The sequence below is a fragment of the Mustela nigripes genome, chromosome 6 (genome assembly GCF_022355385.1).
Source record: "Mustela nigripes isolate SB6536 chromosome 6, MUSNIG.SB6536, whole genome shotgun sequence".
Classification (NCBI taxonomy): domain Eukaryota; kingdom Metazoa; phylum Chordata; class Mammalia; order Carnivora; family Mustelidae; genus Mustela; species Mustela nigripes.
Window position 1 is genome coordinate 140,306,104 of NC_081562.1, and position 23,045 is coordinate 140,329,148.

Here is a 23,045-nt window from a genome sequence, read left to right on the forward strand (position 1 = left end):
AAAAGTACAATTAATAAGTTCTTACATTTCAAGTCCTGCTGGCATTTGCATCTTGAATGACTTGGATTTACTGTTTTAAACCAAGCTTCCTGCCCATAATAGAATCATTAATAGAGCCCTTGGTTTTTATTGAGAACACACGCATGTTCAGAAGTGCCTAGTCACAAGTGCTAAGGAAAGGAAACGGGTAGAAGGACAGTTAACCACAATCTCTGTCCCTGTTCATTTATCTTTGTATGTTGTGGTGATTTCACTTTAAAATGGATCTGGTACAAATAAACAATTTCCCAAGGATGTGTGAATTAACCAGTGGTTATAAAGAGCTTTGAAATGATGATGTGCTATCACTGCTAAGTCAAATTATGAAATTGCACCTTTGCAAAAATGCTATTGTGGAAATAAATGAATCTGAACATTGTATTTACAGTGTGATTTGCCTCTGAAATAGAATATTCATAATGGGCCTCAGCAGGCGACAACAAAGTGCCATCTTATCTCCTGTTGATAGACCACAATTTCAGAAAATTATTTTTACAATGGCATCTGAATAAGCTCCTTAATTCGAGACTGTTTTACAAATAGATGCATAGCTTATTACATAGTTTAGCTGCCTTTGAGACATAAAGAGTGAGGTGGGATTCATTAACAAAATCGCTGTTGTCATTCCTCTGTATTTTTTCCAATGCAATTTCTATTTTTTACAATCTAATTTTAATAAGCTATGTTGAGCAGAAAGGTAAGGTAGAGCTATTTCTGTGTTAGTGATCAAATCCGAGTCTCGATTAACACTTAGGTTATCAATTGCAGTTAAATTACGCCTTGAACTTGGCCTGTGGCCCATCTAGTTTCAAGAATAAACAGCTTATTCCTGCACAGAATTTCCACTGCCTGCAAATATCATATTCAGTGACAGCAGAACAAGAAATGATCATTTCTGAGGACCACGTTCCCAGTTCTTCCAAATAACCAATGAGTTAAAATAATCCCCTGTTAATGGAGAAGACTAGGGTCAAGGTGGGGAAATGGGCAATTCTCTGGAATAAATCTTGCCGAGATAGAATCTAAAATGTCTGATAAAATTTAGGGGTAGAAAACTGACATAAAAAAAGTGTCTCAGAAGAAAAGAAAGAGTAAGGAAAGGGGAGGGGCTGTTTTGCAAAAGGCAGGGAGGGTCTGCACTGAGCTGGAGTAGCTCAGAGCTAAAGAGAGACAAAGAGAAAAGATGTGGGGGTGTCTTGTCAAAAACAAAGGAAGGACCAGGGATAAGCGCCCAGCTAAATCATCAGAAAAACCATCTTTGGAATACGCTTTTATGGCAACAGGATTCCCCTGCACACACAGAATGCTGTTAGATTAGAGGTCAAAGGGCTGAAAGCACAGACCCTCTCTCTCTCATTTCCCAGATGAAGAAATGCAGGCTCAGAAAGATGAAATACTGGAGCCCACAGCTCTACAAAACAAAGGCTGAGTCACTTCTAGAATTCAGGATCGTGACGGGATCCTATCGGCATCACACATGAAGACCACACTGTTAGCTAAGCAAGTCACCCAAGGGAACGATGAAGGTGGTCGCCATGGGACTGGCACAAAGGAGAATAAAATGAAGGCACAGTCAGGCAGCACTTCTGCCTCTGCCCCAGCTCGTCCTTGACCTCCATGGAAATGCAAGAGTTTATCATCTAAGTTGTTCTGTTCTCTGGTTGCGGACGACCTGGAGATGGAAGGATGGGGGTGTGCTATGGGTTTCTAGACTAGACAGAGAACAGAAGCATTTGGCGGTAACCCAGAGAACTCAGTGAAAGGTGGTAAGAAATACAAAAATGAACTGTGGTGGCCGGGATGACTCACTATTGTAGGGGTAGCCATGCCCATGCCATTTGTTCATCTCTTCCTCTTGGGTTGACACCAGTTCACTGTAACCCACAGAAACACTCAGGAAACATTGGGATGATGTGAATGAGGGGAGCAGCTGAAACCCCTTATTGTCTATTTCAGCAACCTCTGGGCTAGCTCAGTCTAGCTCCTCCCCAGAGTGGTATCTTCATGTAGTTGCATCAAGACTTGGGCTTTGGTATTTATCTGGTAATACAGACTAACATATTTACATCCTTCTGCTCAGGATCCATTCTGTGTTGACTTCTGTTCCAGAGAACCTCACTTTATACAACGTCCCCAGCAAGCCTGCTGTGAAGTTAACGTGCACGTATTGGGGTTGCCAGCTAGAATGCGGGAAGGCTCTAAATTATTTGCGCTAAATTTATATAAAGGTGGTTTGGCCATGCGCCCAGATATGAACATACAATGGACAAAGTTTCTAGAGTAGTGACATGAAGTCCCAGGAGTTGCGGGGATGTTGGAAAACACTCAACAATCGGGACATATGTCTCTACTGTTAATGCATGTGATGTCTCTAACTCCAAAACAGATTGGGAGATGAGTGTGAGACAGAAAGCAAAGCTTTCAGTCAAGCATTACCTTTGCATATTTGTCGAGATTTAGCTAAAGCTATCCACATGTAGAAATCTTAGGTGATTTAAAAAATAGAGATTTTTAGAGGAAAAATGTGAGGTTGACTCCACTGCCCAGGCAAAGGAAGGGTTTACTATGTAAATGAGAAGCATAAGTGTGCATTTCAATAGTCTGATTAAGTCAGAGCTTTTCCTAAAAAGCTGACTTGGTTCTCCCGTACTAGATAAACACGTTGGAGAAGACTCAGTTGGACGTCAGTTGGTCCATTCGATTCAGAAATGTTAATTAAGCACCTATTATAGATGAAACACTACACTAGGCTCTGCTAGTGGTGGAAAACAGTATCATGCTCTGTTCTTGAGCACCTTATGAGCTAGTTGGGTGAAGAGTAGCAGAATATTAATGATTATGACATTATGACAGGACAGAATATTTTAAAGAGCATGAAAGATGTAGAAACACAGTTCTTGGGGTGCGGGAGGACACAGAGGGAGAGACCACATTTAATTGGTCATTGGTTCTCAGAAATGGCTTTACAAAGGAGCACTTCAGATAGAACTAGGATGATATGCAATATTTTGACAGGGACACAAGGTATGTGAAGAAAACACCCAATGAATAGGCATGGGGAGATAAAGTAGGAGTGAGTCTAAAGAACTACAATATATTTTGGCAAGAATATATGGGGATGCCACAGGAGATAGAGCAGAGGGACAGGACGAAGTTATGTTGTGGAAGACTGAGAAACACAGGCAGAAGCAGGATGGGGAACAGGAAGCTCAAGGTTTCTAAGCAAAGAGGAAGAACTGCGAAGAGTCCCTTTGTGTCGCTAATGCAATAGCACTGAGAGTGGGTTAAAAAGTGTTAGGATTTGAGCAGTAGCAGTGGAAATGGAACAGAAAAGAAAGGAGGAAGGGTATTGTAGATACTCAATGCTGAGGCCTTAAGTTGACTACACCTGGGGGACAAATAGGAATTGGGAGAGATTCTAGAGTGTCAAGTTTGGATACACAGGAAAGGAAGTCAGTTAAAGAAAGAAAGAAAGAAAGAAAGAAAGAAAGAAAGAAAGAAAGAAAGAAGTCAATTAAAAAATGAAAAGGCAGGGGTAGTACAAAACCAGGTTTTTTCATTTGTGGCAACGGTCTACCACTCAGGCAGTCAACACTGTCTGGAATGGATTTGGAAGTTTGAGTCCAATGTTTAGGGCTGGACAATGTAGGGCTGGACAGAAATTTTGGAGAGGTGAGTGGCTGAGATCAATAAAGCTATTCAGGGAGAAGACATTCAGGGCAAAGGTTTTGCCAATGCCTGTCTTTTAATGTTAGAGGAGAAGGGGAAAGTCCAAAAAGGGAGGTAGGGAGGAATCCACGATGGTACAGTATGACACGATACAGAGAAGAAGAAAGCTCCGATGTACAGAGAGTAGTCAATAGCATATAATGTCATACAAAGGGCGAAAAAAATCAGGGTCATGGCAAAGCCAGTGGCCTGTGCATTAGAAGAGTGATTGGAATGGAGCAGTTAAGCAAGCAGTTTCAGTCAACTGGAAGGGACAGGAATGATGCTGAAAAAATTTAAGTGAGAAGGTAGAGCAGTAGAGTGTAGACACTCCTTTCAGTACCCGTGGCAGTACCAGGGAAGGCAGAAGATGAAATATTTGTTTGAAGGGTAACGATTTCCCAGGAGGACTTCTTTTACTCATGAGTAGGAGAGTCCTACAGAATCTGTTTGACCTGAGGAGGCTGATAATGGTCCCATAAGAAGGAAAGCAAACCCTTTCTGCTAGATGAAATGGCTTTTCCTCATTAGCACTGAGACCCTCCTCACTATTGGGAAATCTGTCCCAACCAAAAATGGGGGAAGGAGATGGCAAAGTTAAAGGACCTGGGGACATGAGAAGTGGAGGGACAGGAATGAGAATGGGAAGGACCATCAATCTAAAAATGTGTACTTTCCTATAAACTCTCTATGGATTTATAATACAAAATCCACCTAATTTCCTCTTTCTTGCACGTGAATTTAGTGGCAGAGTTAACGGATTAGAAAGGACTGGCATCCCGACTGTAACAGCCACCATGGTCCTGGCTCCCACCTTCCATAAAGTATGGACTGCTTTACCATCTGGGTGTGCTGAATAGATTTCTAAGTCCTTAGGCACACTTGAGAAAACTGTGATTAAAAAAAAAAATTAATACTATTATCAAGTTTGGGACCTTGGGATAGCATCTTCCGTGGGATTTTTCCAGAAACTCCACCCATCAGGAGTTTTAGAGGATGGCAATTATAACCCACTTATCCAGCCAACTTAGTATGAGAACATTCAGGAACTCTTGTTTGCTGAGTACACGCTGAGCAGGAGATACTATCTCTGTTGCGGACATGTGCAGTGCTTTTGAAATATTTATAAGTGCCTTCTCCTGAGGATGCAGACGTTATTGTTTACAGTCTGAACTTATTTTAAGGAACAAAACCCACGGATGCACTTCCTGTTATAGTAATACCTAGGCTTTATTTAACCTATTTCTCTTGTGTTCATAAGATACTTCCACCTTCATTATGTCATCAGCACTGTGTCACTGAGATAGTAGGGGAAGGAAAACATATTTTGTCTTCAGAAAGAGAAGAAAACAGGTGACCTGAGGCTCTGTCTGGGTTGTGGGGGTCCACCAGAGCCTGATGCTACACCTTCCTGAGCTGCGCCGGTCCACACGGTCAAAGCCATGGTATTCACAGCGCCTTAGCCATGCCATTCGTGGACAGGGAGGCAGTCCTCCTGCCTTGAATCCTGCCTCCCAGGTGGGAGGGTAGACATGCAATTATGATCCACACACCCCTGATCCTCACCAGAACACTTTCACAGAGCTGCTAACACTGTCCCCTGACAATCAGAAATCCCCAGCTCGAGTTAACGCACTAACACAAGCACGAGGTATGAGGCTAGAAGAGCTAAAGAAGGAAATGAGGATGGGTCTTAAAGGACTAAACCAAGATCACCGAACCGTTACTCAGGAACAAAGAAATTGGCAGTGGAATAAAGGATAAGGAAAATGTAAAACCTGTTCCTTAAAAAAAGCGGGGCGGGGTGCCTGGGTGGCTCGTTGGTTAAGCAGATATCTGCCTTTGGCTTGGGTCGTGATCTCAGGGTCCTGGGATCGAGTCCCTCATCGGGCTCCCTGCTCAGTGGGGGGTCTGCTTCGTCCTCTTCCTTTGTCCATCCCTCCTACTCCTGTGTGTGTGAGCTCTCTCACTCTCCAATAAATAAAATCTTTAAAAAAAGAAAGAAAGAAAGACAGATTTTGAGAACGCAAAAATGAAGCTACCACCTCTGTGTCCAGGAAGGGGCTGCCATCGTGTCTTTTTGAAAGACTGGCGCTCAGCCCACTGACCCGTAGTTATCAAAATTGCCCCTTTTGCTCTCCGTTCGCTGAATTTTGCTGTTCTTTCATCCAGACTGCCTCTCGTGAACTGTAGACTCTACTTGAGGCAACACTGTTTGCTTTCTCTCTATTCTTTCAGGACTTTGATTTCAACAAAACTCTCCACTGTGGCGTTCCGTTAGGCTAGTGCCTTCTAGGTGCAAAGCATCATGGGGACTGTAGACAGTGGAGATGTAAGGAAGACACGGTGTCTGCCTACAGAGAGTTCACCACCCAGTGAGGGAGACGAACCCTTACCTGTACAGTTAGAATGAGGGACCTGGACAGACGGGTCCAAGAGCTCCATGCGTAATACAGCATTGCTGTCGAATTCAGACAGATTTGTCGTTTTTAGGGGCTGCCATTTTTTCCAAGAGTGGATTGATCTAGAAATTGAAATTTTCATCATTTTTTTTTTTTTTAGGACCAACTGCATTACAAATAAATGCCCACTTTCCCAAGTTATTCAAGTACAGACCGGCTGGTCTGAACTGAGAGAAAAGGCCAAACAGCGGCCTCAGGGGTCGCTCCGTCCAAAACAATACTCCCCCCAGCCCCAACTCCCGAGTGAGAAGAAGTCAAACTACGGAGCCTGGGGGGCTTTGTGTCCTTTATTATTATATATTTATTTTCTTAAAGTCAAGAGAATGTTCTTTTTTTTTTTTTCCTTTACATTTGGGAATTTAGTGCTTTTAATTTAAAAAAAAAAATTATCTCAGGAAGACTAAGGTTTTGACCACATTTTTTTTCACTGCCATTTCAGTGATTGCTTCTGTTGCTCACAATAGCTTTCCAGCTCGTAGCATCTGTTGGTTGGAGAGTCAGGCAAGAAGTTGGAATCAGGAATCTTGGACTGGCCTTTGCCACCTCTGGCTGTTCTAAAGAAATTTCAGAACTTGAATAAGGAGACATTTAGCATCCTCTTTCAGTCTGGGACTGGCTGATCTCTCCGTGACATGCCAGTCCCTCACAGAAGCAACAAGCCATCACCTCCAACCTGGCCGGCTGATTATACAAGTATCTGACCAGATAAAAACAAAATACTCTAGAGCATCTGTTTCTTCTCAAAAAACACTCCTCTGTTTCTCATAGCAATCCAGTGCCTGAGCAAACATTCTCCCTTTTAACCCTTACAGAGTCACCATGGCAAATACAAGTATTGAAACTTCACAAATAGAGGAGCTGTGGGAGAGCAAAGCTCTCCCAACATTTGCTGAGATGAAGTAAATGAGCAATGCTTGGAAGACAAGGCAGCCTTCAGACTTCCGGGTCTGGGAGGAAGTGGAGCCCGCAGCTGGGAACTCACGCGTCCCTTGAACCAACTGTATAAATCGAACCCTTGGGCTGCCTGGTTATCAGGCTTTAAGTAAATATTGTGTTTGTATGTGCTCTGTGCTGTCAAAGTCCATCAACCAAAGGGACCGGAATTTAGATATTTTCTGCCAGGATTTCATCCCCAGGTTCAGGCAAGTTTTTAACTGAGTGGAAAAATCACCGGTTGGTTGAAAGTTTTTAGTAGTTCTTACCTAATCTGAATGGAGAGTTTAAAAATTCAGTCCTCCCTCAGAATGAGCTGGTTTGTATTCAGAGTTTTGTGAGGTATTTCATAGAAGAAAATGGCTGTTTGAATACCAGATAGACAAAGAACTTCATCCCAAGCCCCATCGGTCATTTGTAAAATGGGGATGGCGGGAAGCTTGCATGAAATTGTGTGCATAGTGCTTATTTCATGGTGGACACAGAGTGAGGACCCGACAGGAAGCACCAGCTGTGACCATTCCTTCCCAAACATTCTCTTAATTATTTAAATTAAAGGAGCAAAAAACATGGTGACTGTATAAGATATAAGATGCATACAATATAGACCTAGGCTCAAACATGAGAAAAACTAAGTTAAAAGACAACAGAGTAGAGAGAAGCCAAGATTATTTTTTCTCTCTGCTCTTCTGCAGAATTTCGTAGAGTTCTGAATGAAGGAAGTTCAATTGCTGAGCTAACTGCAAAGACTAAGTGATTTCAACCACAAGCCAGCATGATATGTTTGGCAGGCTTCACAGCCAATCTGAGAGTTATCCCGACCTCACGCCATCCCTAACTGACCTAGATACTAGACACAGTTCCATCAACCACAGAATAGCAGGAAAAAATCTTTTTTTGAGGTGCTAAGTTCTGCTAAGTCACTGACTCCTACAATCAGGATTGATTACAAACACCCAATTAGGAGGCATTTGGAACCTGATCTGAACACTAATCTTGTCTCTTGTTCTTCTTTGGGCTTAATGATCAGCCTTGATGAATACTACAACGGCAATTAGCTAAGTTTATTTTGTAGCCTCCTTTACAAGCACACACACACATGCACATATGTGTTTGTGTGTGTGCTTCTGCCGGAGTATGTCAGCATGCATGCAAGTATCAAGTTTTATGCTGGAAAAAAAAGGAGCTGAGAATATGCATGCCGGCTGAAGGCATATGTCTCACTTGGATCAATTTTTAAGTGTCTGCTCCCCAAGCGAAATCTGGTTGAAAATGCCATGCACATGTTGATTCAATTTGATAAGATTTCAACTAACCTTCTCTTTTAGCTTCTCATAAAGGTTGCTTCTTTCAAATTACAGAAATGCCTAACACACAACAACCTTGTAGTACTCAAAATTCATTATGATACAATGTGATTGCTTATAGTAAAAAATAATAAAGGAACATTAATTCTATTAAACACATGGGGTTTTGTTCAAATTAAATCAGTGTTAATAGGGAAAAATATCAAAAGGAGGAAAGTAGATAATTATCTGCCTGAGTAGTAACCAAGGACGCTGCAGGCGGTAGCAACAATACTGTCCAGCAGTTGTTCTGAGAAGGGTTCGTTCTTAACCACTCAAAAGTTTTTTAATTAAACTGAGCTTGGTGGTGGTGCCTCCCACACCGCCCATGTTAGGAAGTTACTTGAGATGAAAACCAACAATGAAAAACTGAAAAATAAAGCCAGAGAAGATTTTTCTCTATTTGCCTTGCATCAAAGGAAGCTCTAGTTCATAAACTTTGTGTGTATTTTAACAAACCCGTGGTATATGTAACAAATATTTGTTACAAATCAACTGAGCCCAAATGCTCAGCTGCTGAAGAACATTAGCATACACTTCAGTATGACTTTATTATTATTATTATTATCAGAAGGTGAACTGTATGCACTGTTCTATCTCTATTCCAGAGAGTTTTACCACACCTGAAGGATAGTGCCCGCAGATTTCTAAGACAAGAGTTTAGTTTTGTCTTATTTTGAAATTTATAAAAATCGAATCACATGTTGGGACAGTAGTCTTCCTTGAAGCCAAAGGCTAGTTGAACAAAAGGGGAATTCTTCCTAGGAAGCTGGAAATGTTTATTTTGGATTGCTTATGTGGTTCTGCTCACCTTATAAAATTTTATCAAATTTTATACTGTATTTTTCTACATACACTTCATACTTTAATAAAAGTATGTATACTTCTTTATTTAATATAGAAAATGGAAAAAATATTTTGGTTTAAAATACTCACTGTTTTCCATAAAACAAAGGCTTTGTTTTGGTCTAAGTGATAGTCTAAAACACAAGACTGGGACTAGAGTAAGGCACTTGCCTCAGGTACAAAAAGTCAAAAATTCACCAATCAAGATAAAAAATATTTTAATGCATAAAAAAATGAAAATTAATGAAAAAACCCACAGCTGAACAAAGTAAAAAAAGCAAGGATCAAAACAAAAAATAGTACTCAGGGAAACCAAAAATGGAACTTGTATTTCCCAAATTGCCAATAAATGACAAAGTGACCACTGTATAATTAAATGTGTGAAAATTATCAAATCTGAGAAACTAATGGAAGATTAATTTCATTCAGTGAGTTTATGGTCTACAGCAATAAATGAAATGACCTGTGTTTCAAAGTTTGTAATAACTTAGGTAATTTTAAAAGTAGCATTAAAGAAACGATGTGTGATTTATTCCAACAAAATTCCAAAACTTGAATAACGTTTCTATTTAGTTAAAATTTTCTGGTAATTAAACTTCATACGAAGTTACAAAAGTGAAATCTCCCTTGACTGCATTGAATTAGAAAAAAAAAAAACACTTATTTTTGGTTCCACTAAGAAGGGAATACACACCGAAGTTATAGGCAGAAAAGCATCTGTGCCACGTTAGCCTGTGTCTTGGCGAAATCCTACAAAACAGCACTGACAAATCAGGGACTGAAGTCAGGAACCAGTGAGTAAGAAGACCACTACTGAGCTTTTTCCCTCCAACACTACCACCTTTTTAGACTCTTTCTGGAGCTCCACATTCATTTTCTTAATGTTTTTAACCCAATGTCTGTGAAATTTTTATTGCTCCCCAGATGAGGACATCTGATCTGAATGTAATCACACACCTCTTTGCTCAGCAGTATTTGTCACAACCCATTATAAATTATCATGCTGATAGTTTGCATTGCTGGGAAACCGGAAAAGTTCTATAAATTCTAACTACTGTATCAATGACATTCTTGTTTATTATGCAGATATAAAGTTTTATGAGATTCAAGATGTCTGCGTTACCCCCAAAGGAAACTATCGTGGGGTAAGATCTAACTAGCTCAGTGTAAATGCAGGAAACCATGTACAGTGCCCAATGAACATTGCTTTCTCGAAAAACACTTGGCAGGTTGCGTTTTTCTTTCTTTTCTGCTTGTAACTGTGCTTTGACTTCACAAGCGTGGAGGACTGTGCTGGTGAATTCCCTCCACACCTTCTCCTTCAGAACATTCTCTAGCCACCTTTTATCAACATAACAATAAAACCAGACTGGACCGTTTTGCTACACATCTTGGCACAACATTATCCTGCAGACAGATGTTCTCCTGCTTGCTTGATTGAGCGATTGATCGATACCACACTTTGTTCAATAAAAGAATTCAGGGAGTTATAATATTATGGTTTTGATGCTTATTTATCTAGAAACCTGACTCATAATGGAACCTGAAACAGAGATTGTTGCATTTTAAAACTATCAGGCACAACCTGATACATTCATTTTCCCTATGGAAATAATGCCCCTTGATATTCACTCTAAAAACTTTTTGTAAGTTTAGGTTCGTAGTTATGGTCATGTTCTTCACATGAAAAGTTGTAACTGTGTACCCTTTATTGCATTGTTAAAACTATGAAATAGTTTTTAATTCAATTATAAATAAAACAATACAAATGTAAATAAAAATATTTTTCTTCCCAGAAGTCATCTATTTAATTACTTATCCATCCCTACACTCTACAAAAAAAAAAAAAAAAAAAAAAATTTTGTTTGTTTGTTTACTTGGCTTTTAAGGATGTTTCTCAACAAACAGATATACTAAGGAATCAATTTCTTAAGCTTTCACATGGTGGAAGTTGATTATACAAAGACTGGACGTTTTCGAGAGAAATTGGGGGGTGTATTTTATGTGGACCATCCCATTACTGGATCTATATATTCAGCTTGATATGTTCTAACCATCACCAAGTTGTTTGAGATATCGTAATAGCAATGATAACTTCTTTTGAGGGAAGCTTTCAATATTTCAAAAGGCTTTCCTATCCACTACCCCATTTTATCTTACCAATAACCTGTTGACATTGGTAAAGCAAGTAATTTTTATTGCTATTAGACATATAATATAGCTGAAACAAGGAGAGATATTAAATATCTTAAATAAAACTATCAGCTTGATCTCAACAGGAATGATAACTACAAGCTTGCTAGCTCGTTGAATGTGGTTTGTTATACCTAATTTTGTATTATCTCAAGTTCCTTTTATGGAGGTAGCCTAATATAAATTAAAAAAAAAAAACCAACAAACTCAAACCCACTAAAATTTTGTTTTGTTAAAAACAAAAGCAAAGCCATGCTTTTGTACATTCAATGTAAAATTTTGAAGCCTACAAATTTGTTCTTCCAAGGATTATTGGTATTTTCTATTTTTATAGGGAATTTTAACTTCAAATTAAAGCTGTGGATTCTTCTTGCAGCCTTCAGAAAAGCCTTAAGAATTGTGCCCCATTTGTAGAATCTCCAGTGTAACCTTCAACAGTGACCAGGAGTCACGTGGACCAGCCTGGAAAGATGGTGACAGCAATGTCTTCAGTTGCTCTTCCTCTATCATTTTTGGAATTTTCATTGATAAAACAATCAGGTGGCAACATGGCAGAAAGATATTTTCTATGCCATCATCTCCATTGACTTCATCAGGCTAAATATATCAGCCTTTCGAGGCTGGCACCTTCAGAGAAAACAAACCCTCAGTTGATACAGTTAAGAAACCACTTCACTGGGTAACCTTAAAAAAGCCTCACCAGCAGAATGACAGAAACAATCTTCCTGCCCATGTCAGTTTCTTGAAATCATGCTGATATCACTAAAACTGTCCCTTCCTATAAACAATGATTATCGTTTTTCTTGTCATTTTTCAAAAGGAAACCTGAGGGGTCCCTGGGTAGCTCAGCCGGTTAATCATCTGATTCTTGATTTCAGCTCAGGTTCTGATCTCAGGGTCCTGGATTTGAGCCCCACATCAGGTTCCATTCTCAGCATGGAGTCAGCCTGGGATTCTCTCCCTCTGCCTCTGCTCCCTCCCTCCTCCCCTGCCCCCACTCATGTGTGCATGCTCCTTCTGTATTTCAAAGTAAATAAATAAATTTAAAGAGAAAAAGAAGGCCTCACAAAGTGAAAGAAAAAAAGAAAGTGAGAGAAAGAAAGAAAGAAAGAAAGAAAACCAAGATTCCAATTCCATAATCCACCTCACATCATGATATGACAAATAGTTATTGAAGACTTACTGTGTACCAGGCATTGTTATAAGCACTTAACATGTATTAACTCTCTCGACTTCTTCCCCTTCATACTGGCCTCCCCGGTTATTGTGCTGAAACCGCTTGCACCAGCTCACAAGAACCCATCCACATGTCTCTTTAGGAGTACATGAGTACACAAGTCTGTGTACAGTGACATCACATGGATAGTTTGAAACTGGTCATGGTGGGAATATTTACACTATAGAAATTGGTAAATATTACAAATGAGGACCTGACCCATACCCTTCCAAGATCCAGTCCTTCAACACTGATCAGCACATCCCTGCTGGTGACTCCTGATTATTCTGAATTTATTAACTATTATCTTATACACAGATGTGGTCACCACTCTCAGATCAGGACTTAGCAGGCATGAGTTTGCTAAACTGTAATGACGCCTTATCTTTGGAATAATGTTATATTACTTGAGTATGTTTTATGTTGAGTTTCTTACAAATATCTTTTAGAGCCGTTTAAGTGTTGTCAAAAAGCAAAAAAAAAAAGTATTGTCAAAAAGCAAAAAAATAAAATAAAACAAACTAAAATAAAATGAAAGAAAAAATGTCTAGGTTGTCTAGGTTATTGACACTGTAAAATCACCATACGGAATATCGTCAACAACAGCAGTATATTCCGTTTCCTAGCAGTCGCTGCAACACTATTAATGGCAACTTTTGTACAAGATTAAGAAGTCAATATAACGCCCTGAAGCACAGAACAAGGATTAAATTGGAATCGGCATAATTCTATTACACTGTAGTGTATGCTGATTATCTGGAAATTGATCAATGAATGTATGCTAATTCTCTAGCACCAGAATGTTGAATTAACCAGATGATCTCATTTCCCTGCCCACAAAACACTCGTTGTACCATACCAACTCAACAGGTAGTTAAGGACCTCTTACAAGTGGGAACATTTTTATCATTCTGTTCTTCCCTAAAAGGGCTATGTATTTGCAAATAGAACACTTGTAATAATGAATGTCCCAGCACAATAATGTTCATATCCAATAGAACTCGTAACCTATTTACACTGTATACAATTATATCAAACTGACCCATTTTAAAACTTCAGAAAACATATCAGTTCCAGAGAAACATTTTGGAACTGAGATTTAAGTAAGATTGTTTTCCTTTGCTAAAACTACTTCTATATCTAAACTTCATTAAAGGTAGATATTCAGGTTCAAGTGTCTGGGGAATAGTCCCTGTGCAGATTGGCAGAATGGGGTAAGGTAGACAAGACAGAGACCGGAGGTCAGCTGGGTGTCCAGAGAGAAGGGCAAACCTGGCTCTGAGTGGACTGCTTTCGCCCACAAAGTTAAAATACATTTTCCATACTGTGCAAAGCCAAACCTGCACAACTAATTCTTTCCAATAAAGTGAGGAAGAATAATTTAGGCTGTCTCTATAGTGAGAATGTTTTCGTAATAATGAAATCTGGCATAAGTTGAAGCTTAATTACTTAACACTAGAAGGAGTTAACAAGGCTAAAGCAGGTGGATGAAATACAAATTTATATTTGAGTCCCATTGTATTCACTGTGCATTAACTATTTTTTTAAATTTTCCATAAGACTTTCAATCATTAATCTACTAAAAAAAAAACCCATCTCACTTACACTCTTTGCCTCATTTTTATTCAATGACAATTTGCTTTTGTCATGTCGAACTCAGTAAGCCACAGTCCTTAAATCACAAAATGTGTCAGAGATTTGTTAAAAAAATAGCCAACCTCACCATCTGTTGATGATATATATGCTAGTGACCCGCAATATTTAATAAAAACTTGAGCGAAAGTTTGGGTTTCTGGTTCTTCCCCTTTTCGGGGGGGGGGGGGGGGAGAAAAAAAAAAAGCACATAGACACGCTTCTTAACAAAAGAGTTCCGAAAACAAAAGTGTTAACAGGAAAAAGAATATGAGGGATTATACATTTCAACATAATATTCCTAGTTTGGGGAACTCAGAAATCGCTTAACATAATTTAATTTCCATACCATTGACATATGATCTGGCCTAGATTAGAATCCCTCCTGGATCCATTTATATTCCATACTGTAGGCGCAGACTTTCCCCCCCTTAGACATCCATGGCCACTAGATGGCGGTGTGGGGCCCTGTTCAAATACTTGCTCACTTACTTGCAGTCTCTGTCCTCCAAATCAAAGTGAGGGTTGAAGTTGATCATAATTCTCTGGTATGGGTCGGGAGCCTGAATCAGCCATTCACATTTTTCACTTGGGTGATAAGAATGAGGATAACCAGGAGACGTAAGGTACCCGGGGCTTTCAATTTTTATCGTATCGCCACACTTATCTGTAATAAAAACAACATTTTGGTAAATCTTTCCCTGACAACCACTTCAGTGCTCCAACTTTATATATAAATTACTGGTTATTATTCCATAACTTTTTAGGGGAACTCCCTGTGGGTCGTTCAGGTGGCGTTGATACAACCCCACCGCCCAGGAACACTCTTTGATCCCAGAAAGGTTAGCTTGGAGGTGGGGGGAAGGAGACTGAGACCTGACAGGTGACAGGACTCCACCCTACCACCCTCCACCAAAGTTTCTTTCCCAAGAAAAAGGTCTTCTAGCATTAAAAACATTAAATCCTCTCAATAGATGTTAACATGGTCCCCAGGGAGCTTCTGCTAGACTTAATTATCCCCCAAGAAGTGTAATCGCATTAAGTAGCAAGTTCTGAGTGGAAGGTGACTAAAAGAAGCTATTCGAACCCTTGTGTGGCTTTTTGATGATAAGCCTGGTCTATGTCATTGATCAGTGGGGATTGTCATCTAAGACTTCGATTGGCTTAAAGCCAAACCTTTTGTGTTGTTGTTTTATCTGCCCATAAATCTAAGTGATTTTGAGTTATCTGTGCTCTGGAGATCCAGATCAACAGAGAACAAAGTGTATTTGGTGAAGCAGAAATAATTCCGCTCTACTGCTCCAAGGAAAGTTGTTCAGTCTTAGAGACCAGATCAAAGCAACTGGGCAGAAAGCAAAATAGCCACACAGCATTAATTCTAATTACCTAAATGTTGAGGTGGGGGACCAAAACCCACCACACTGAGGACTGGGTATCATATATGGTAAGCCATGGTCTCACGTTCTGGGAAAGGTGAGCTGACTGGTTTTGAGCCTTCATTTCCAAAAACCCAAATGCTGAAGTGATTCACTGAGAGCCAAATAAACCAGTCACTGGGCTGCTTTATTGTTCAGTGTAGATTCTCATTGTCACTTTTTTATGATGGATTTCATGCTGGAGAGTCTCAGCCTGAAATGCTGCCACATTTATTGATGCTTAATTTTAAGCAATAAAAATTTGGTGCATAAACTATGTAAGAGGAATAGGTATGAAAGCAGTGAAATATATAAGCCTATCAATCACAAATTTTCAGTAATGGTATATATAGATTTTAATATTGCATCTAATAGATTCCCTGTGGAAAGAGAATGGCATTCTTTGCTCTCAGCATGAATTTATAAATCTACAGAATTTTATTACAGGAAAACCAGGTCAAATGGAAATGAAAGATGAAGTGCCCATCAAAAATGCATAAAGCTACATGCATTACAGAAATCATTTGCCATAAATTAAAAAGAAGACAGTATAAATCATATTGTTTTTCTCAATTGCTAGATGTTTCTGACCATGTTTCTTAGACCTGGGGGTCCCCTTATGCTGGTTTCCTTTGCCTTGGCTTTTAAAAGCTTAAGATTTGCCAAGAAGAAATGTTGCAACTGGAGTTCGGAATCTCAACTAATGATCACATTGGCCTCTGTTACGTGATTCTACCGAGGCTCTTCCATTATTCTAAATGTGCAGAAAACTTGGAGAGTGACCCCGTCTCATTAAGTCTCCTCCAGCTCTGTACAAACATCATGGCAGAGTCTGGCATCCGTTAGAGGAGTGAAATAAAACAGCACTGCTTCTAGTCACTCCACGAGCCACTTCAGAAGACATTTAGGTGGAGTTGGTACCACACCAGAGCTCTTTAATCTGTGACTTCTGAGAAAGTGACAGTGTAATAAGATAATGTGGACTGCTAGACTCTCTGGCTCTGTTACAGCTCTCTAACAGTTGATTAAGAAAGAGCAATTTCTAATGACTCTGGACCATTAGACCTAAATAAGGTTAATGAATTAATTTAGCAGACACTGGTACTCCAAGGAGGTGGACATGGCTTTAAGAGGTCTGCTGTGTCACAGAAGCATTTTTTACTGGCTCTGGTCACTGCAATCATACCAACATGGCCTTAACCAGACAAGCTCACAGACGGAGGCTCAGGTTCTCAACATTCTCCAGACTTCCGCTAAGAAAATTTAAAAATGTATTTCATATATATGTGTGTGTGTACATGTACATATACATATACATACACATGCAGTTCACAACCTAAAGTCTGGAAGCTATTTGCATTAGGTTTCAAATCCCTCCTGTGACCATCCAGACTACGGATTTAATCTCAGGACTTGTAGAGGGCAGAGGTTGGGTTCCTGTAATTTCTAAAGTCTAATCACTTGACCTCTTCCAGTTGGAGGAGAATGTTGTTTCATCCTTTGCCAGATTAGAGAAAGATGCCACCAACTCAGGTTCATTAATAAATTGAACTCCACATTCACAGTGTGTGTGTGTTTGTGTGTCTGTACGTGCGTGAGTTGCCTCTGAGCATATCTTTTAGAACACCGCTTGGTAGCTGTTGGGGGGAAATCTATTGCTTCAATCACAAAACCTCCAAAAAGCATATTAGAGAGATTAACTTCCATCATAAAGATGTGATTTAAATTCCTCTTGGTAGGAACCCCTCCACTTGTGGTCTCTTATTAAAACAATATACCACAGTTAGTAGTGGGTGTTCTTTTCTTCTAATTACTTTGATTGAAATCTAAGCCAGACAAAAGTAAATATTTGATTATTAGTTAATAATAATTGCTGAAGACTTACTGTAAAGATAATTTCATACCCTTGCCTTCGCCTACTTTAAAGTGTAAGTTAAACATGCCTACAACATGATCACATTTTAAAATACATTATTTAGGTTAGGGGATACTGTTTATAACCCAGCAGTCTTTCATTTACTTAACAGTGAGTGGTTTTAAAAGCAAAGTGGAAGCTGCAACTAGATTAGGGATTTTTAGATATCCTGGTGTTTTATAGTGTATATATCAGATTCCTTCATTGACACTATGTAACTTTCATTCATACTTCTGACACATTAGAGGCGATTTGCAAAGGCGGAGGAGGGAGTTCCATCCACCAAAAAAAAAAAAAAGCAAAAACCGCTATCCCTTGCAGGCACCCACCAGAGGAAATGGTTTCGAAGAGCTGCAAAAGAACCAGGAAGTTCTCCTGGTAAAGTGTTCATTAACTTTCAACAGCCATCAAATTTTTGAAAGGGAGTCTCATCTAATTGCCTTTGGGAGGAAACATTATTAAGATAATTGGTGTGCTGATCATAGAAGGTAGGCAGCTCTGCCGTGTAACAGAGCTAGGAAAACCCCCATAACCAAACAACCAAGTTCAGAAGGGAGGCGGTGGACTTGAAATCTTCCCCGCCCTAAGCCCACTGATCTTATTTCTTTATTTCTCCTCCTCGACAAAAGTTTCATTCGCCCGGGAGGTGGCTATTGCGGGCTCACCCCGGCGGCTCTGCGTGAGTCCCGCGGCTGGGGCGGGAAGGCGAACCCCGGCCGGTCGCCGGCAATCCGGGAGCCCGGCCGCCGCGCTGTCACACGCGCCTCCGCCTGTCACTTACCGTTGCGAAAAGCGCTGGCCAGGGCGAGGGCGACGGCGAGCGCGGCGCAGAGGAGCGGCAGCCCCCTCTCCATTCTCCCTTCGCCGGATCCCCAGGCGGACGCGGGAGAACGAGAACGTGCGGCGGAAAATAGAGCAAAGGGGGAATCTAAACAATCTGCAGAGCTTCAACTCCGCCTAGAGCTGTAAAATCCTCAGTCCGTCTTGGAGAAAAGAGAGCAGCGAGGCAATGCCTTGATCCGAGAGAAATGCTTCTCTTTTTGTGTCTCAAGTCGCCTGCATCCTGTCATTTAGCTCCGGTTTCCTCTCTCTTTTCCCACACTTGTTCCTCTTCCAGGAGCCACTGCCCGGGCCATGTCTCAAAAAAAAAAAAAAAAAAAAGGGGGGGGGGGGGGCGGGGGGGGGGGGGGGGGGGGAAAAAAACCAAAAGCAAATTTCCAAAAAAAAAAAAAAAAAAAAAAAAAAAAATCCGGCTTCTTTCTGGACCCGTTGGAGCCGAGGAGCTGGCGCCCAGGGGAGGCCCGGGGTGTCTGCGCGAAGGAGAGGAGCAAGCAATGAAAAGATGAGCGAGAGACAGAGGAGTTTCACCAACTGCACCCCCGCCTCCCCCACCTCCTCCGTCCTCCCCCTCCCCTTCTGGAGCCCTTCCCTCGCTTCCTCCCTCCCCTCTGCCGGCACAGGCTCGCCAGTAATTGCCTGACAGGAGACTGGGAGGAACAAGTTTGCCTCGGTGTGCTTTCCCGTCTGTCTGTCCGTCTCCCCCGAAGGCCCTGCAGGATCTCCGCGGGAAGGGAGGCGTAGGGGGTCTGCGCCCCAGGGCGTGTGGGTGTGGGTGTGTGTTTGGAGAGGAGGCTGCGAGGTCGGTGCCAGCGACTGGGTCGGGCTAGCCTACCTCTGCGTGCTCGCTCAGGACCCGGGGAGGGGGGAGAGACCCGCAGCTCCGCGGAGGATCTCCGGGATCCAGCCGCCAGCCCAGAGACGGCGCGCCGGGGAGACGGCTGGGGCTTCCCACAACTCCAAATCCCCGGCCCGCGGCGGCGAGGAGCGCGGGGCGAGCCGCGTCACTCCGGCAGTGCGGGTCCCAGACCCGAGGCAGAGAGCAGCGGGGCACCCCTGACGCTCGGGGCCGGGACGGGGGAGACCCGGGAAAGCTGGGCTGGAGCGGTGGGCGCACCACAGGAGGGTCGACAGCGTCGCTGCCGCGTGAAGCAGAGTCAGACCACTCGATCGGGCGAGGCTGGGCTGCAGCTGCGCTCCGCCTCTCTGCCCCGTAGCCGGGCGCGCTGGCGGGCGCCGGTCGTGCCCGGGTGCCCGCCGCACACCGGCGACTCCATTGTTAACCGAGATTTGGGGCCCTCTCCTTTGGGACAGAGGGAAAGCGGGAGGGTGGGAGGTGATGCGCCTTCCAGCTAGGGGGCAGCCGTCGCCCGACCCCGCCCAGCCTCACGTCTCCCTGGAGCCCAGGTGTTGTGTGTGTGTGGGGGGGGGGGGGGGGGGCAATTGGGGGTTCGGTGGCCTCTGTTTTGGTGCCTCTCGGGGGAGGGAGAACAGCGGCGGGGGAGGAGGGCTCTTGGCCGGGGTCGCACAATGCCCACCTCAGGCCACAGGCAATTGTCACGCCAGACCTCTAGCTCCCGTCTTCCCCCACCTCCCACGGCGGCGCGTCCTCACTGTGGGCTGGATGCCCCCCAGTTCCACCCCCAGGGGCTTTCCGGGAACTGCTGCAGGAGCCTCTGAGGATATGAATAGCAAAGACATTTCAGGGAACAAACAGGTTTCGGCCAGAAACGGTCTGGCCCTCCAGAGGGTAAATGGCCGTGGACCCCCTCCCAAGGAGTTCGTGGGAAAGGTGAAAAGGTCGCTACACCTTCTGGGAATTGGCGTTTATGTGCACACCCTGAAAGCAGAGCCTATTCCTACCTGGCGCAAAGAGCTGGCAAAAGACATTTAAGAATGTTGGCAAGGAGACCCTGGTCAAGGGTTTTGGCGGAAGAACTAGGGGCGGGACGGGAGAAGGGCAGCCCGAGGCGCGCGGGCCCGGCTGGGCGCGATGACGCGCGCCCCTGCGGGATTCGGGCGGGCCCGGCGCGGGGCGGAGGTGCACCCGCGGCGCCCGCGCTCGCCGCGCTCTCTCTCCGGTTCCCCGCTCGCGGGGAGCCCCAGTCTCCAAGCTGGAGACCCAGCCCCCTGGCGTCCAGTGGGCCCTGCTCCCGGGCTCCTCTTTTCCCTCACCAGTTTCCCGTGTCTCGGTTCTCGGACGCCGGGAGGCGCTGGGTGGGGAGGTGGTACTTCGAGGCTGGCAATCAAATGGTTGGGGCGAGCGGAAGGGACGGTGGCGGGGCCGCTGGCAGCCCAGAGTCCTGGCCCCGTCGGCGGCGGGCGGGCGGGCGGGAGGCAAGACCCGGGCGCCAGCCGCGCCCAGCGCAGACCCGGGGGAGCAAGCGCTGCGAGGGAAACCCCAGCTCTGGGCTCCGACTGGCGCAAGTCGCCTCCTCCTCGCGTCCTCTCTGCCTCCAGCGCACCCCCCACCCCCGACCCAGTCCCTAGCTGCGGGGGCCTGAGCCGCAACATCAGATTTGGGATGACCCCGAGCGACCTCAGTCCAAGGCTCAGAGAGAGAGGCGCCTCTTAGAACTGGCGGGTTGACAGAGAAGGGGAATGGGGGTGTGTGCAGCGGTCAGGGCGTCCTCGAGTCACAAATACCCGCCTTCTTCCTACTGGGAGCTAGGGGGCCGCACTCACTCCAGGGAGCCGTTTTTGACCCGACTGTGCCTGGGCGGGGTGAGCGAGGGGGCACACGCGGGAGACTTGAGCTGTATTGTTTTTATAAAACTGCCGCCAATCTCCCTTCCCCTTTCCCTGCTGAGTGTGCATTTCCGAGCCTGGACCCACCACGCTAACAAATAAAGCCAGCGGATCAGGCACTCAGAGAGGGATTGCCCCCCACTCCGCAACCTCTGTCCCTCTGGCTCCCTTTCCGCCCTTCCCGGGAAGGGCTCCTCCAGTTTGTCAACACGAAGGAAACCCCCGTCTGCCTTCTTGCTCACCGTCTGAGCACTTTGGCCAGGCTTTCCCCAACCAACTAATAAAACCTGCACTGTGAGGGAAATACCGAATTTAAGTTCTGCCTCTGATTTTTCTGGTCTTACCTGATCTGAGGCTTTTCTAGGCTTTTTAGTTTCTCCAGGGCACTGGGTAATGGAGCCCTACCACACTGATTGATAATTGCCAGCTAGTGGGTTGGTACAGAGCAAATTGTCCTTGCTAACAACCTCTTTCCTCTGCCTTCGATTCTGCTAAGTGCTGAAAAGGGTCAGTCTTAGATTTCTGCAATTCTCCAGCACGGGAGACAGACCGACCTTTATATGAGAATAAGTGATAGACAGAGGAAGAATTTGGCAGTGTTCCTAGGTTGATTTTATTTTGATCTTACGAACACATCACTCTTCCTGACATCACAAATCCCCAGACTAGATAGGACCCAGTTCCACTGAAGGGAAGATTCATGGAGCACACTTCCAGAATGCCAGTCCTGGCCTTGGGTGGGCAAGCCCCAGTCCCATAGACATCCATGCAGAGCTGCAGCAGGAATAAGGCGCTCAGACCTTCAGAGATGGACTGAAATCGTTGCCCATCATTAAGAATAGACTGGATGGTAAATGTTAGGTTCTTTTTATCAAGCTCTCATCAATTTGTCAGAAATGAGATGAGATCCATTGCTCCCAGAGGGCCATTTGAGCCACTAACTTCCTCAAAGTATTTCAGGTTGATGCAATATGGAGATTGAGGTTGGTATTTCAAAACTATATCAAGTCTAGTCAAGTTTTTTAAAGCATCAAACCCACATATTTCAGAAAAGCAATAAAACAACATATTTTTAGTAGGAGCTAACCTACATTTGAAAAAGAAAAATGGGAGAAGTGAAACTGGGAAAAGATTAAAAATCAAAATTTAAATTAATTTACTATTATTTTATTTTTTTAAGGTTATTTATTCTTAGTAATCTCTAGACCCAGTGTGGGGCTTGGTGTCACAACCCCCAGATCAAGAGTCACATGCTCTTCTTTAGCCAGCCAGGAGCCCCTATTATTATTTTTTAAATTTCTATTAAAAATGACACATCTGCTTGGGTAGCTGGGGGGCATAGTCGGTTAAGCCTCCCACTCTTGGTTTGGGCTAAAGTCCTGATTTTAGGATTAGGAGATTGAGCCCCACTTGGGGCTCCCTGTTCAACCTGAGTCAGTTTGAGACTTTCTCTCCTCCCCACATTCTCTCTCCTCTCTCTAATGTAAATAAACCTCACAAATTTTTTCAAATATTGGAGAAAATACTACCATCTAACTTTTAGAACAAAGTTATCATATGGAGCTTTTGTATTGAAGCATGTACAATAATATTAAGATGCAGGAAAACAATGCCAAAATTTACATAGTATTAGTGGATTCCAAACATTTTTTGGTGTTAGAGGTTAGGACTAGAATTTAAAAATGCATATTTTTATTTGTGTGAAAGAACCATCTTAGGTTATTCTGCCTTCATTTAATTACTTTTTAATTAGGA

General features: G+C 43.2%; 1 protein-coding gene across 4 annotated transcripts in view; it reads right to left on the minus strand.

The window, feature by feature from the left end:
• Positions 1 to 18,868, minus strand: part of NRP1 (neuropilin 1) — a 136,043-nt gene extending 117,175 nt beyond the window's left edge. For all 4 annotated transcript variants that reach the window (XM_059404376.1, XM_059404375.1, XM_059404374.1 and 1 more), the window contains exons 1-2: positions 18,487 to 18,868; positions 14,868 to 15,042 (exon numbers count right to left, since the gene is read on the minus strand). In XM_059404376.1, coding sequence (XP_059260359.1) covers positions 14,868 to 15,042; positions 18,487 to 18,559 — 248 coding nt within the window. In that variant the 5' untranslated portion in view covers positions 18,560 to 18,868. The remainder of the gene's footprint in view (positions 1 to 14,867; positions 15,043 to 18,486) is intronic.
• Between the last annotated feature and the right edge of the window lie 4,177 nt (positions 18,869 to 23,045).